The following is a 17,478-nucleotide window of genomic DNA, read 5'->3' on the forward strand; positions in this document are numbered from 1 at the left end:
AGTTTTCTGGTATCACAGAGAGAAACATCCACATATTAAATTAATATTAAAAATTAATATTAATATGAAACAATAAACATGAATATGAAACCATTAATATGAATATTAAACAATTAACATGAATATTAAACAATTAAAGCCCAAACATTAATATTTAACAATATTAATTATTGTATTTGCTGAGATCCTCGTGGCAGGGAGGAATGATGAATCTGACTCCATGTTCTCAGAAGGCTAATTTATTATTTTATGATACTATATTATATTAAAGAATACTATACTATACTATACTATACTATACTGTACTATAGAATACAGAAAGGATACTTAGTATGCTAAAATGCTAAAAAGAATGCTAAATAACAGATAATAATGAAAAATTGTAACTCTCTCCAGAGTCCTGACACAGCTTGGCACTGATTGGCCAAAGAGTAAAAATTACACCAAAAACCAATGAAACAATCATCAGTGGGTAAACAATCCCCAAACACATTCCACATGAGCAAAACAGAGGAGAAGCAAATGAGATAAGAATTGTTTTCCTTTTTCTGAGGCTTCTCAGCCTCCCAGGAGAAAAATCCTGGGCAAAGGGATTTTTCCAGAGAACGCGAACGCGACAATTAATAAACATTAATATTTAATTTCTTTACGTTAATTCAGGAGAACTGGCAACAATCAATTAACAAAAACAGTCAAATGAAAGCCTCTGCTTTGTGCTGGTTTCTCTGGGTCCCTCTGAGGCTGAGGAGGTTTCCCTGGCTGCCCAGCCATCCCCACTTACTTCCCCCGCGGATGTTGATGACCAGGCTGCCGTTGACCACGGTGCAGCCCCGCAGCTCCTGCGCCGATGTCACCGAGTCGATGGTCTTCTCCTTGCCAAAGTCACACACCTTGGGGCAGGGCCCTGCACAGGGCGTGCAGTGCAGGCTGCAAAACAGCACAGGAAGGGAGCAGGGTCAGGCAGGATGGCCCCAGCAGTGCCCAAAAGCTGAGTGATCAATCATCGTGGGGTCGCTTTTTAGGAACTCCAAAGAGAGGCACAGAATCTTGGAATGGTTTGGGTTGGAAGCGATCTTAAAGCTGATCCCATTCCAACCTCTTTCCACACCTTGCACCAAGCCCCATCCAACCTGGCCTTGAAAATAACTGCTGGTAAATTTAAATGGTCTTAAATTGTCACTTCAAACATGAATCGTTCTATCCCTCCCTACAAAACAAAAATGAAGTGACCTGAATTATTGTGAAGAGGCAACTGGCCACGATGCTGCCCAGTGCTCTCCATCCCAGGGCTTTCAAGATAATAAGTCCCAGCCCAGTATTCATCTCAAAATCATTAACCAAACGTGTAATTGATGAGTGGAGAGCTGGCCCTGCATCTGGGAATCCTCTGATTGAGGACTGCACACAATGTTGCTTTAAAAAAAGGCAAGAACGTGCTTTGTGCTCTGGGGAAATACTGCTTAAATAGCACGAGCTGATGGCTTGCCCTGGTCACACCACCACAAGAATGTGTTCCCAACTAGTTCAGAGAAAGAAATGCTCTAGGAAAAGCAGGGAGCAGAGCTGTGAGGTCCCACTGGCAGCAGCCTGGAACAGCACAGGAGGGGCCACGGGGCTGTTGCACAAGCAGCACAGCCACTTTGGGGGCTGCTTGTTGATTCTTTGGAAAAACAAAACAGGAAATGGCATAAAAAGTCCTGTTAAGAGTGAATTCCCTGAAATTATTATGGCAGGAGCAAGTACATGCAAGCACAAAGTGACCAATATTCATAGGAAATCTGACTCACCACAATCTAGAATGGTAATGCGGGACAAACAACCAAGTTTTCAGTGATAAACAGCTCAGCACCATAAATTATTTAATTCCTTTGTCAAAACCCCCTGGGAATAGGCAGAATGGCTGTTCCCTGCTTTGATTCGTGCTACACTTGTTTGTTACATTGTGCATTTATGTCTGGCACAGCTTGAACCTGCTCAATGAAAGTAATTACAGGGATGAGGGACTGATATTCTGAGAACGAGCACTCCGAGGACGCTGTGCTCTCTTCATTAGCCACGGCCTCTCCCTGCTGTGCTTTTCCAGCCTGGCTCCCTGGCCTGAGGCTGCTCCAGAGGGGAGGGAAGTGGGGTTGCTAAATCCACTGCCCACCTCCCTCCTCCCACGCCGTGGATGCTCTTCCTTCTCCTCTCTCCATCTCCCTTTCTCGCTTTTTCCAAACTTGACAGCAAGCAGGGCAAGAATAACCTACCAGCCCATGGCAGGGAGAGCTTTTAATGGCTTGAATTAGCAAGGTATTAGTTTGTAAATCATATTAAAGCAGGCCAGGTGATTGCTCTAACTCCTGTGTGGATGCTATGGGACAGAGAGAGAGAAACAGCGAGCGTTTCTCAGAGTGGCTTGTGAGAATTTTTAGGGAGTTGTAAGGATGTGATAACTTGTTATGTATAAACAATCTGCAGGTGGTGTTCTTCTACTTCTTCTGTCTGTTCTTCTCAAGGATGGTGTATGAGGAAGATTGCTGTATTGCACTAAACAGTTACTTAGTTGTTTTCACTGGGTGTTTGGTAATTTTTGCTTTTCACATGATTTGTATCCTATGACAACATGTTCTTCCCCTTTTCCCCCCCACTAATTATCAGCGTTGGTGGTCTCTTCCCTGGTCAGTCCCTCCCCTCACCCCTCCTCACTGGTATCCCATTGGCCATGGTCCTCTTCCTCTGCCCCCCCTTCTCCCAGGTATAAAAGTCTCTTGCCATGAGCCACGAGTGCTTCCCATGTGGGTTTTTCCATCTCAAGTCAATAAACAGAGGACATTCATCCCCTGCCTCATCTCCACTTGTCAGTGCCAATTCTGCCTCATCTCCACCTTACTGTGTAAATTCTGCCTCATCTTCAGCTTTCACTGTAAATTCATTCCCACGTGGAGAAGAGGACTTCTCGTCTTTTGCTTTCATCTATGTAAGACCATGTGGGCTGGGGTCCCCAGCCAGCTGGGTTGGACCCAAACAGCCCATCCAGATTGGGTGGATTCTTACGCTGGTGCCCAACGTGGGGCTCAAACCTACAACTCTGAACTCTTACAGGTGGTGCCCAATGTGGGGCTCAAACCCATAACCCTGAGATTAAGAGTCTCATCTTTACTTACAGAAGATGTTTTTGTTAGCTAGCCAATCAAATAGAATCTATTGTATCACTCTATAAAAACCGCGTGGTTCTCTTGAATAAAGAAGTTTCAACTGCGTTTCCTGGGGAAGCCTATGGTCCTCTCTTCTTGATGAGCTGAGAATTGATTATATGAAGGGTGGTGATGAACTGAGAGTTGGCTATCTGAGGGGTGGTAAATTGATTGAGAATCCAAGGTTTTGTCTCACTGTGCTGTGTTGGGAATTTGGTGGGGGGAGGAGGAACTTTTTTGGAAAATTTTTACTCTGAGTTCTGTTTGTTTCTTTTACATATTGTAAGTTAATAAAGTTTTTGTCCCTTATTCCTGAATTGGAGCCTGTTTTGCTCTATTTCTGGTCACATCTCACAGCAGACACTGGGGAGAATATATTTTCATGGGGGTACTGTGTCAAACCACAACACTGTGTCACTCTCAGCACAAGAATGACACTCCTGCTCTTCACACACCACCCAAACCCCATGTCCAAAGAGGAGGAAAGCCCACCCAAGCCCCAATTTTCTCCATGCAGCCCAGGTACTCACTTGCTGGAGTTCATGATGTACCCCGAGGGGCACTCGTGCACGCACTCGTTGTTGTGGATGACGTGGCAGCCGGACTCGCGGGCGTTCTTGCACTTGTTGTGCAGCTCCTGGCAGAAGCTGAAGGTGACGCAGCGCCAGCCCTCGAAGCGGTAGTGCCCAGGGGGACAGTTCTCCACACACCTCCCGTCCAGGTAGAAGTTTTTGCAGGCCACACACCTGGTGGGGTCGTTGGGCTCTGTGCAGTCGCCCAGGCACTCGCTGTGGCAGCACTGCCCGTCCCCCGTGCAGCCCTGGGACTTGCAGGCAGGGGGACACACTGGGGAGAAACACCAGAGGCAGGTGAGTGTCACAGAGAACCTGCACACGTGAGGCCTGACAGGTTACAGAGGTGGCACCTGGTCCTGCTTGTCCTGGGAGATTCCTGTGCGAAGGGGCAGCCATGGAGCATCTGCCTTATCTCCAGCTCTCAGTGAAAATTCTGCCTCATCTCCACTTGGCAGAGCAAATTCTGCCTCATCTCCTCCACCTTTCAGTGAAAATTCTGCCTCATGACCAGCTTTCTGTGTAAATTCTGCCTCATTTTCACTTAGTGCAAATTCTGCCTCATCTCCACCTTTCAGGGCAAATTCTGCCCCATCTCCACTTGACAGTGTAAATTCTGCCTCATCTCCACCTTTCTGTGTAAATTCCACATTTCAAGAATGTTTCTGAGGAGTCTTACCATTCATCCTCACAACTTATCAATGCTTATCTTCAAAAGAAAACTGAGTTTTCCTGCTCCCTCAGTCCAGCAAAGAGGCTCCAGGAGAGCCTTGGTGTCATTTCTGAAGCTCAGGAGTGATGAGACTCCACACCAAGAGCATCCCAGCCTGGCACAGCCAGTTTCAGCCAGAAAATTCTTGTTTCTCAGTTTAGAAAGCTGAATTTCCTACAGCAGTACTGCCAATAACACATGTCCAACAACACTTTTACACAATCCTTCATGTTAATCAGGATTTGCTTCCCATCTGTCTATCACCCTGTCCCTGGTTTCCTGGAGGAAGCCCTGGCACCAACACGAGCTCTTCAGTGGCTCTCCCAACAAGTCCACATAGAAGGGCACCCACGAGTGTTACTGCTTGAGGTTTTTATGTTTTTCTTTTTAATTACTCTTTACTTAGCACCCCACAACAGCTTTAACGAGCGGTTTGGGCTTCGAACTCCAAACCAAACAGAGCAAACACCGTGAGTAACTCGGGGAGGAGGAGGAGGGCAGGATGAACAAACCCAAGGGAAGGTCAGTCCTGTCCATCAGCATCTCCATGCTCAGTCTGAGAAGTTCAAATGAGGCTGAAATGATCAAACCCAACTCTGTAACCCAGAACACACCAAGAACTCCATGTCAGGAAAGAGAACAGAGGTGAAATCAGCACTCCAAGAGCCAACACCAACACCAAGCAGGGCTTCAGAAGTAGGAAGAAGGGCTTTAGATGGGGAACAGGGACCTGGATTTATCCTTGGAGATCCAGCTGTGAATTGCCAAGATGCAGATCAAGACAGCCCTTGTCCTCACCAAACCAGAGTGTTCTGTCTGAGGGAACACCTGAGCATCTCCTGATGTCCTGCCTGAGCCCCCCTGGAGAAGGGAGACAGCAATAAATCCTGAATTAGCACCATCTGCCCCAACATTTCCCCAGCTTTCTGTCCAACACTCAATGTCCAGGCAAAAGGGGCTTTATTAACTTATTTATTATTTATTTTATCCTGACCCAGTGATGTCCAGAGGTGAAATACATTATCTCTATTTTGAAATATTATCTCTAAATTCTGGTTAAGGCACCTGAGCAGACCAGCAGTGGAATGTGGTCAAGTTTTATCCAGCCAAAGGAGCAGCATGTGGGAGCCACAGCACAACATGTTGAGATGATCCAACCCCCAGCTGTGTTAGGAAGAAAATCCCCCTCCGGCCCATGACAGGGGATTGCAGAATTAAGTGTGTTAAAGCTGTTAATGCCATTCTTGGAATAAGCAGGACTAGATGAGGTAGTAAAGATGAGCAACCTCTGCTCTGCTCCAGCCTGATAAATCCCTTGAAGAAATATGAAATGGAAAAAGCTGAAATTCTACCACAAATCTCAAATATCTTACTGCTTCTGTGTTTGTCCTTCAGTGCAGGTGTTCTCTCTGTGCATCACTCATCCATTACAAAAAGCACAGGAATGTGTTTCAAATTAATTTCCTTTCCAACTTTTTGCCTTTTTCTAGCAACAAGTCTTATTTTGTGACCCTGTCACAAGCAATACTTGATTGAAATGCAACAGTCAAATAGCAACCTGCAGGTGACACCTTGCATTAGACTAAATATAAAATGAGAAGCTTGCTTTAAAAGCCGGGTTATACATGGATATTTTAAATGGTTATACATGGATGTTTTAAATGGTTATACATGGATATTTTAAATTGTTATACGCAGATGAACAGAGTCTAGCAACAGATGTCCTGCCTGCAGTTTATTAGAAATATTTGCAACAGAAAATTCCAGATTTTAGTCCAAAGCACTATCAAATTTACTAATTCCAGCTGGAATATCAAGGTTTGTGAACAGGGGGAAAGCCTGGGCTGTTTCTCCCACACCTCCCCTGAGACAGGGATGTCCTGCAAGGAATCCTGCTCTCAGTGTTCCTCACCAGCATTTCCTTAAAAAGGGACTTTTCCCCTGCCTCTTTCATGCTCAAGAACTACAAAGTTTAAAGTATCCAAAAGACAGCATTTGTTTTCCAAGGAGCAGCCAGGTAATTGGGAAAAGCCAGCCCTCATGCAAAGCACCCGGTGACACATGGCACCTACTTAACATTCTGTCACACAATATTTTTATTTAATTTGTTATGGAAACTAATCTTCAAAGCCCTGTGCTTATTTACACATTTTGAACTCAGCTGCAAGTATTCACAGGGGCAGAAACCGCCTAAAGTCCCCACTCCAAAGGTTTTCAGAAGATACAATTAAACTATTTTTAAACCATTCTTAACGTTTCTCTTTTTCCTGTTCCGCCAGCTTTTGATGTCTCAAAGACAGCTCGAAGAAAGCAAAGCACCCAAGGCAACAGCTCTTTTTCCATTAAGCGCTCAAGACCAGAAATTCAATCACCATTTTGTGCAAATCCTCATTACCCAAGATCCTGAACAGATGCCATGACATTATCAAAGTCTGAATGCTAGAGAGCACCTCAAGTTGTGTAAAACCTCTCCAGAGCATCTTCACTGGGGCTTCTTACAACTCTTACTCCAGGTTATGTCACTCAGATGGGCCAGAAATATGGGTTTTGTTTGGGTTTTTGCTGCCACTTTGTGCTTTCACTGCAGGTCAACAGTGAATAGGTTTGTGCACCTCATTACCCTTCTCCACCGAGGTCTGCAGACCCCAATAATTGCTATGGCATACAGAAATTTGCCTTTTTGCACAAAAAAATTGGCTCCCCAGGGAATGGTCCCAACCCCAAGGCAACCAGAGCTCCAGGAATGTTTGGACAATGCCCCCTGAGATGCTCAGGGTGGGATTTTTGGGGTGTTTGTGCTCAAGGATCTTTGTGGGTCCCTCCCAACCCAGGACATTCTGTGACTCTGAGGTGGCTTTTGGGAGCTCTGGCATGTGGGGAGGCTCAGGAGAGGTTCACACATGACATCCACAGCCCCCAGCCTCTGCTAAGGCTGTGGGAGACTCTGGACAATCAGCACAGGGAATAAAAAATCAACTCCCTCCATTCCTCACAGAGAGTCCAAAGGGAAATCCACAGGCCCAAGCAAGGGGACAAAGGAACAGCTGCTCTGGGGAGGGGCAGAACCCACCACGCTGCACCACAAAAACTGCTGTGGGGCCATGGACCAGGAGAAAGCTGCCCAGCATAGCCACGACACCTCCTCACCACATCTGGAGGAACTGGGTGTTTAAAACCCTTGTCCAAAAGCTGACCAAGACCACAACACCTCTCCCAAAGCTGCCCAGCACAGCCATGACATCTCCTGACCACCTCTGCAGGAACTGGGTGTTTCAAGCCCCTGTCCCAAAGCTGACCAAGACCACCACATCTGCAAGAACTGGGTGTTTAAAACCCCTGCCCAAGACCCCAACACCTCCTCTCCACATCTGTAGGAACTGAGTGTTTCAAATCTCCATCCCAAAGCTGACCAAGACCACCACACCTGCAAGAACTGAGTGTTTAAAACCCCTGTCCCAAAGCTGACCAAGACCCCAACACCTCCTCACCACACCTGCAGGAACTGGGTGTTTAAAACTCCTGTCCCAAAGCTGAGCAAGACCACCACATCTGCAAGAAATGGGTGTTTAAAACCCCTGCCCAAGACCCCAACAACTCCTCACCACACCTGTAGGATCTGGGTGTTTCAAGCCCCTGTCCCAAAGCTGACCAAGACCCCAGCACCTCCTCACCACATCTGCAGGAACTGGGTGTTTCAAACCCCATCCCAAATCTGCCCAAGAGCCTGACATGAACAAACCCGTGGAGAAACGCAGCGCCACGAGGGGCTCCAACCTGTCCAACCTTCCAGGGGTGTATAAATATTTAACTCGCTGCTAGCAGTGGCTCCCAAGACTGAGGGAACAATGCCTTTCCCAAAGCTCTCTGATTAGAGATTCAAACAGACATTTCTTGGTGCTGCTGGGGCCCGGCTGGGGGGGACAGGCGGCCGTGGAGTCAGCGCAAAGGAATTTCCACCTCCGGATGGATCGCTCGGTGTTTCACCACTTCCCCGTGCTCCAGGTGGAAACAACCCTCCCAGAGACTGTAAACACATTCCCCAGCCCGCACAGGTAACCAGGTATTTAACAGGCAAGTCAATTAAGCGTTAAGCTGTTAAAAAGTTTGGTGTTTGGTCGTTTTTCTCGTTTGCTGTTAATAAAATGGTGAGTTGTCTAAAAAAGAGGGGGAAAACACCATTTGTCTGAAAAAGAGGGGGAAAACACCGTTCAGGATAAGTTTTACTGTTCCTTTGGGATTCTCAGGTTTTAACAGCAACATCCTGGGTGAGCTGAACTAGGTGTTCACACAGGTTTGGGTTGGGTAAGAGGAATATGGTTCATTAAGGACAAATTCTGAACCACACACACAAACATCAGGATGTTGCACATGTGCTGTCCAGCCACCACATGGGTTTGGGACTGATTTGTTGTGAATAAAGGTGATTTTTTTTAGGGTGAAATAACAAGCCTTGTGTGTGTGGATGGGGTCAGTGGAGGCAACCTGGGCCACTGTGAGTGTCTGATGTCCAACTCTTCCTCGCACCACCAGCTCCTCTCCTCTGGCTCACGCAAACTCTCATTTTGATTACAGACAAGGCAATTAGGAGGCTCCAGATCCAAGGGAGTCCAGGACACAAAACAACTGCGGCAGGAGAACCGCCCTCAACCTCAGCCAATGCATTTGCTGCCTGAGCAGGGGAGGCATCCAAGCCAACCGCCCGCTATCTGCACAAGGCAAACAGCCTTAACCCTGCCAGCTCCCCAGCCTGCCACCACCGCCACCCAAAGCACCACCAGCCCCATGCATTTCATGCCATTTCATGCAGCTCAAGGGCTGCCGTGGCTTTTGTGGTGTTTAATTGGCACGGGGTGTTTATAAGCTGGAAGGGAGCGCGGCGTTGCCACGGCTGAAAATGGCTTTTTTTGGCTGGAAATGGCTTTTTTTTGGCTGAAAATGGCTTGGTTTGGCCATGCCACAGCTGCCCTAGTGCCAGGGCTGGGCTGGTGTCACGTTAGATGATGGGCACACATACAGAGCCCCACAGAAACAGGATCTGCACGTCCCCATGGCTTTTTTCCCCCTCTTACTGTAAATGGCTGCGAGATGTGACACATAAATTTATCCCCACACACACACACACAGAGTCCTGCCTGAGTTAGGGCTGCAGAGGGAACTGTAATTTCATTTCCTAACGGTACAGTCCCAGCAGTGACCTCTGCAGCAATGGGTTCTTGTGGTTCTAAACAAAAACAAAACCAACAAGGAAAGGGGAAGAAAAAATAAAAAAGAAACCCAAGGACTAATCACCCCCGGCAGCAACTCCTCAGTGTGTTGCAAGCATGTGATCTTAATTTAGCACTACAGAGCCTGGGCTTGCTTCCTGCTGCAAGTGCTGAGCAGCACTGCTGCTATGGAAATCCATATGGGTTTTACTCCTTAGAAAATCATGTATGAAATCCTGTTGTATTTACACTGTATTTTTTACTCTATAGCTTTTGCTGTTTCACTCTTTCTTTTCCAGTCAAGAAGACCCCTAATTCAGGCAGATGTAAAGTGGCATTTGTCCTATAAACATAATTTTTATCCCTAAACCTATTTTTAATTTTTTCACTCATAATCACCTGCTTTCTTCTGAGCATTTATTTGATCTGAACACAAAACTGACACCACATCTTCAGGCAAAATATTGTATTTCATTCTGTACAGCAGAGGACTTGTAATTTAGACCAAGACCAGAACCTAACGTTAATTTGGGGCATTTCTCTGTAAAGCTTTGATTGTGATTTTACTCACAACAATATAAAAAAGACAACACCTAATCCCAGTGCGTCAATGTATAATAAAGCTGAAAAAAACTATTAAATTAAGCAAAACTGTGCCTGGTGAAGACTAAGTAAAAAGTAAATCTAAAACCCACAGCGGAGTGGGTAGACAGAAGATTGCTGCAAGAAAACCAGTGTACTGCAAACCCCACTGCATTGTGGCTTATTCCTTCAATTATTTCTTCATGTCACAAAGGCTAGAGAGGGAGAAACCTAAACCCCAAACCCCAGCAGGAGCAGCAGAAATGTGCCTGGGAGGGACAGGGCTGGAGAGCTCCAGTGGACTGTAAAAAGCACAAGGACTTTAGATCGCCTTGGTGACAAACAACAGCAGCTCCCCCAGCCCTTCCTGAGCCTACAAAATAAATGGAGTAACTAGAAGAGCACAAAAAATAGGAAGCTGACACGGTGATACCAAAATCCTGCCGGCAACGCCCAAGCAAAATTCAGGAAATAATCACGAGATGCTCAAGCAAATTTAATGTCACTTCTTCCTCGAGCTCAGCTGCTCTAACAACAATCACTCATCCCTTCCTTTTCCCCAAAAACAACCAAGGAACAGCCCTTCCAAAAGGCACTGACTCAAGGGCTGTAACCCACAACAAAGGGCTGCAATTCTCAGCACCAGGTCGGGAAGGAGCAAGCGCCAAATAAATCCCAGATTTTACAATCAGCACTAAAATAAAGTGTTATTTATAAAATAAGATATTACAGTACATAATGCCATGACCCCTCTGAACTGCGAGCTGGGAATGTTAGGAGGTCTGTATTTACACAGGAACAGATAAAATTAACTGCAGGTGCCTCCCTTCCCATGGACAGTGACTTCCAAAAACAACACACTCACTACAACGTCAAGGAAACTCTTCCCATTGACATTTCTCAGGACAACATTACACCTCTTATCTCATCTATCACTAAGGACAAGGAAAAAAAAAAAAGTTTCTCCTCCCAAGGCTTGCACAAATTACGTGCTCAACTGGAGCTACATGGAATGTCTCAGATATTCCAACCCAGCCCCTTCCAGACAGGAACAGATGAAACCCATGGGGATGCTGGACCTGTGAGGATCAGTGAAGGCACTTGAGATGGTAGTTCATGTTGGGACTCAGGTGTTTATTGTTTCTTATCAGTAAAACAGTCTCACTGCTGTGAGTTCGGCAGCAAGGCACAAAATGGCCAACAATGTCTTGTTACATCTTAAATGACTATACTATCCAATGAAGAACTGACACCTGGATTATTTTCCCTTTTAACCCAATAACTGATCCCCAAAGAGTTGCAATGTGGAATTTCTGCCCAATTACAAAATGCCACCCAAACCCATGAAGAAGAAGGAAGAAGAAGCATGGAGAAGGATGACACCCTGTGCCCTCCCTCTTGCTTCCATCCACAACACACTAAAAATCCCAAAACCTCAATTTCTCACCAAGTGACACACCTACACTACTCTCTATAATCTATTTCACACTTTTGGGGATTCTAGCCTATCTTGAAGTCTGGGAAACTTTCTCCATGAATGAGGGTCAAAGTCAGAGCTCTTCTAGGGTTAGGGCACTCCAGAGCAGACAGAGAAATATTCCCAATGTTCTGGGTTTCCACAGATCAGCAAATGTGAGTTTAGACCAGATAAAAGAGTTCGGAGCCTTGTGCCACCTTGTCCTGCCATGATAGTGGAAGAAGTTGCTGAATGGAGATATGGGAAAGGTTGAGCTCAGTTGTTTACAGAGGAAAGGGGCAGATAACAGGAGAGCTCTCCAGAAACAGCCTCCTCTGTGCCAGCCTTCTGCTGTTTAAACTGAGGAGTAATTATTATCTTCTGCACTACACCTGCTGCTGGGGCATTTCTCTGGAAATACATATTTGCTCCTGTGTGAGTTATGACAAGCAAGATGGGAAACGGGGTAAGAGGAGCTCTCACATATGTAAACACACACATTTTGCTTATATAATATATAAAATATATGTAAATAATTTCAATATGGTGAAACTTGGAGGAGTCATCAACCTCAATGGACCCACGATGCCTTTGGTCACTCATTCTTCATCTTGTCAGTGACAACCTTTGCAAATTAGCTTCAACAGCTCCACACTGAGGCACAAGGCACAGGTGTGCCAAGTCCTGTGCAAATTCAGATTTTATGGAAGCAGTTTGACAGCCCAATATCATCTCTTATTTTTGGGGAACACCAATACCATCTCTTATTTTTGGAGGACACCACTGTCATCTCTTATTTTTGGGGCGACACCAATATCATCTCTTATTTTTGGGGACAGGACTTCTTGGGCTATAAACCTCAGCTATGGAAGGCTCTCATCTTCTTCCACTGAACCCTCAGGGCGGGCTCTCACTTTCATGGATTTTTTTAGACCTTTCTGTTTCTCTCCCTTGAAGGTTTCCACTCCTGCTCTCCTCTCTCACCCCAACTATTTATACAGAGAACTGGATGTTTCCCACCCAAGTATCCCTAATATTGCCCAGACAGAACAAAGATCAAATGAACATTTTCTTTTTGTGCATTTTAAGCAGTGATGTTCACACCATGGCTGCAAACCTGGGCTTACAGAGCAAACCACCTCACACTGAAAAAAAAAAGAATAAAGAAATTAAGACTAGGTCTGTTTTCATTCACCTGGCACCTTTCAATCGAGCTGATTCCCCATGCAGGTACAAACAACTTGCAGGAATCAAGCAAAGCTGTTGGCAGTTGAGTCCCAAGTGCCAAAACACAGAGTTTGATTTGAAAACACAGCAGCAACTGTTAGAGGTGGGACAAGTGTCACAAAGTGCACACCAGGATAGCGACCAGGAGCTGTAAATACTTCACCCAGGGTCTACAACAGTGCTGTTGTGCCATTCTCTGGCAAGCAGGTCAAGCCTGCTCCTTGTACTTTGTGTTCAAAATTACATGGGAGCTTAGTGTAAGGGATCAGAAATAACCACCCACCCACCTCTGCGTGGCAGCTGTTTTTTTTTTTTATTTTTTTAATATGCCAGCCCCAAAACTGACATCACATCTTCAGGCAAAATATTGTATTTCATTCTGTACAGCAGAAGAGATCACTTGTTATTTAGACCAAGACCAGAATCTTTAATGTTAATTTGGGGCATTTCCCTGTAAAGCTGTGACTGTAATTTTACTCACAACAATAATGTTGTGGTTTTTTGTTGTTATGGTTTGTTAAATTTCAATCTTTATTACAACCCAAGGATTTGGTGTTATCATCCAACGGTTGATGCCACCTGGGAGCCTCATGAAAACTTCCTGTTAATATTTAACTATTTATTACTCTCCAATGTACAGCATCTTGTAAACATCCCTGTTCACTTTAACCTGCTCCTGCCAAACCTGCTCACTCACTGCAGCCCCAAATCACACGAAAGTGGTCCAGGAATATCCTAAAAATAATGATGGTCCTTCCAGCTCAGGATATTCCATGATTCTATGGTTCTATGTGAGAAAAGAGACAAATGGAGATACACACAAGGACTTGGTGATGGTTTAAGAGCAAGGTCCATCTGATTTTTCCAAACCCAGGTTATTACTTTAACCTACAAAGCCCATCCTGAAAATGAGGAGTGATGATGGGATCAGGGCACGAGGCAAAACATCCAAGCTCTGCTTTCTGCAGAGATAAGGGAGGGACAAGATTCCTTTCCTCAAGGCCAGGGGGAAGGATGTTGTAGTAAACAAGGCATGAAAGAACCAGAGCTATGCTGCCACGTGGGGATGAGGAAAGATGGAATTTTAGATACGTTATATAAACGTAATCCCAGCACAGAAAACAACAAATCTACACCAAAACAGAGGCAGAGCTCCCAGCAAAAATGAAGCTGTCCATAACTGAGAAAGGCAATGGAATGGGAGGAAGTATAAGATTAACCACAAGGAGATTATGCTGATAACTAATGATCTACACAGAAATGTCAGGCAGAGGTTAAGATTTTAATCTGGGCAGATTTCATGGCGCAGTCATGAATTGTAAACATCGATACTGAAACCAAATTTGTGTTTGTGGGTGACGAGACTGAAAACAAAGAGAGAGGGAAAAGGAAGGGATCAATTCAGATCCTCCTTCCTTGCTCCAGATCCCCATTCCTGCCTCACCTTCCAGAGAGGATGAGGAGAGAAAGGCAAAGCAGCACCTGAGTGCAAAGAAAAGTGAATTTTACCAGGAAGCAGAGTTAAATGGCTCTACTAAAAATATTTTGTTTTTTTCTGAAATTATCAGGGTGCACAAACTGTTCAGTGCACAGTCACTGCCCAAATTTAAGCTCACCAGGAGCACTGACACATCCATCCTCCAATGATTTCCTCCTGTGCCTTCACACACTCTACAGGTGTCACTTCAGCTTCCCCTGACCCTACAATAACTTTTTCCAAAGCAAATCTGAACTGTGGAAAGGAGAAACAGATGCAGTAACTTGTTAACCAGTATCAAATCCATCAATTCTGTATAAAATCGTCTCCTCAAGTCGTGGCCTCCTGCCCATTCCCCTGCACACCCTCCCCTGTTTGCCCAAAGCTCCACGCACGCTTGCCACAGTTTATTTCGAGGCATAAGAATTTCCTTAGCAGGACTGAAATAGATACTGTTTGCCTGCAGAGCCAAGCAATGTGCAATGTATTTTTATTTACTACTCGCCCTCGTCATCCTTGGCATACCAGCAATGCCCATTTTCAAGTAATTCACTGTACACCAGTGTGGCACTGCACACAGTTTGGCTCTTCCCAGAGCTTCTCCTTACAAACACACTGATCCCTGGAGTTTTTTGTGACTGTGCCACATCCCTCTGCTGCGCTGACCCAGATGCCAAATGAGAAATGATAAAAATGACCAAAAGTCACACAAACACAACCCTGAGGAAAACCAAACGACTGGAGATGAGTACAAAAACCATTAGCTGCATTGCACAAGCCACCCTTGGAGGCCATTAATCTATCTCTCCTTGTAAATTACGCAAGAGAAAGTTGTAATCTGAAGGCATTTAATGCCAAACTAGTTGTGCCATCTCAACAAGGCCAACAACAGGGGAACTGAATCATCCAAAGTTACCCTGAACTTGGGAGATCTTGGATTCTCAATCCTCCTTCCACAACAGTTGATGGCTCCAATTGTCAATGGTCAGAATTGTGAAAATTGTGCTTTATTTCACAAATTCTGCTATATTTCATACACTGAGGAGCTCTGAAAATAAAACTGACTGTCATTGAGGTCACAGGGAAGTGCAGGAGTAGTGAAAATCCCATTATCCATGCTGGGCCAGCGGGAGGAACAGGATCTGCTGACATCCCCCACCCCTGCAGGCGTGTGCCACGGTGCTAAAAACCTTCACTTTATCAGCACAGCACTCAGATATGGTCTAATCACCAGCTGCCATCAGCATTGTCCACTGCAGAGCAATTAGGATTATTCAGAGCTCCCTAATTGATGCCACAGCCACGCACCTGCAGATCCCTCACGGGGTAGGGACTGGGGAAATCACCTTACAATGGAGAGAGACCTCTGGGGGAAAAAAATTACACAAATCAGCATTATCAAGCAAGAAAGAGAGTTGGGACTCTCCTCTACAAACAACCTGAAGCCATATCAGTTTCTCCAGGGACAAAGAGCCTTTTTCCTCACCAAACTCCAGAGGTTTCAAGGCTCAGCTCAGAGCTGTTGGCACTGGAATCAATCTGCCAATGGAAGGGAGCCCAAGGAGTTTTGGAGATGCCACCCAGCCCATCCACCTGGCCCAAGGCCACCTCAAATACCCTACCTAAGATATTTCTGTTGGTTGTTTGTCTAAATCTATATTAAAGATAAATTTTGCCTGAATCCTTTCTGGCATCATCCGGCTGAAGTTTATGGAGGTCACAAAGTGAGGCAGTGCCAGGAAGAGACTGAGAGCACCCCAAAAAACATCCAGCCCTCAACCCTCTGCAGAACAGCACAAAGGAAAACAAATCCCTTGGTTCCAGCTGCTTGCTGGGTCCTGCTCAGCCTCCTCCAGCAGCAGAACAAGGCGTGGATCTGAACCAGAGCCACTCCAAATCAGGCTCTGGGTGCACAGACACACAGCAGAGAGAGCCACAGGCAAATCTGAGCGCTGAGAGACCCACAGCGCCTTTGAAAAACACAATCTCAAGTTCTTTTTGTTATCACAGATTAGAGCATGTGGAAAAACAACTCTTCCCTGGTGCTGGTGAGCAAAGAGCATCACGAGGCTGCTCCTCCTTCGGCCGCCGGAGCCATGCAAAACACGGGGACGTTTTTCTTATCACACCCACCAAATTCACACACTCTACAGGCCCAAAGCAGAACATTTCATGTTTCCCAGAACAAAAACTGACACTCCATGCAGATACCCAGCTCCAATGGACTGGTTTTGTGGAGTAGAAACTCGATATCCAAGCGCTGAGAGAGCAGCCAAACACTACACAAATTATTTAAGCAGCTCTGGAGATAAGGTTATTGGAGTGTGGAGGAGAAGCCTAAGGAAAATCTACACATGGCATTTATTTTGCTGATTTAATAATTGTAAAGATGCTGATGAGGCGAGAAGTTGTTTCATATAAAGCACCAATTCATACATAAATTGTTTTATCCTTAAGTCTCCACATAAGACTGTCCTGTGTGCTACGCTCCCCTTGCCAGAAACAGAATGCTCAGATTCCCAGAGCCTAAAGTCCACAGAACTGAATGAACAGAGAAATAGTTTACTGAGCTTTAAAGGCTTCCCTTCAAGTACTGTTTTAAAACAAAAGCCTTATTCCTTTAAGCCGTGTTAAGGCTCCACTGGGCGAGACTTTCAGACACTCAGACATCACACTGAGGAGCTCCATTTCCTCTCTGGCTTTTGGGAGCTTTTGAGGGGTACTTAGAGGGAGCTCTTGGACTCCTCCATCCCAAACTGAAGCTGTGTAAACACATCAGCCTGACTTCAGAAAGATGACATTCAGAAGAGACCAAAGACCAGGAAAAAACCAATCCTGTTCATTTCATTAAATCCCTGCTCTATGTTTGCACTACCCAGAGAATATAATTGGATTGTCTTTGCAGAAAAGACAAGAAGAACATTTGTCTGATATTCAAATTTTAATGAATCCTTTCATTGCTCATGAAGTATTAAAATCCTTGCAGTGCCGTAACGCAACGTGGATGTGCTTAATGAAGTTGCAAATGGAAACAGAAAAATGCTTTGTTATCCTATGATGTCTGCGGGATTG

General features: G+C 45.3%; 2 protein-coding genes across 2 annotated transcripts in view; both read right to left on the reverse strand.

Moving 5' to 3' along the window:
* USE1 (unconventional SNARE in the ER 1) overlaps positions 1 to 17,478 on the reverse strand; it is a 190,183-nt gene that overhangs the window by 141,046 nt on the left and 31,659 nt on the right. The window lies entirely within an intron of this gene.
* Positions 1 to 17,478, reverse strand: part of INSR (insulin receptor) — a 56,607-nt gene that overhangs the window by 19,173 nt on the left and 19,956 nt on the right. Inside the window, exons 3-4 of the mRNA XM_054291171.1 lie at positions 3,707 to 4,022; positions 782 to 927 (exon numbers count right to left, since the gene is read on the reverse strand). Coding sequence (XP_054147146.1) covers positions 782 to 927; positions 3,707 to 4,022 — 462 coding nt within the window. The remainder of the gene's footprint in view (positions 1 to 781; positions 928 to 3,706; positions 4,023 to 17,478) is intronic.

Source organism: Melozone crissalis, unplaced genomic scaffold (assembly GCF_028551555.1).
Source record: "Melozone crissalis strain CALT ecotype California unplaced genomic scaffold, PUWL_Pcris_2 ptg000088l_1, whole genome shotgun sequence".
NCBI lineage: Eukaryota > Metazoa > Chordata > Aves > Passeriformes > Passerellidae > Melozone > Melozone crissalis.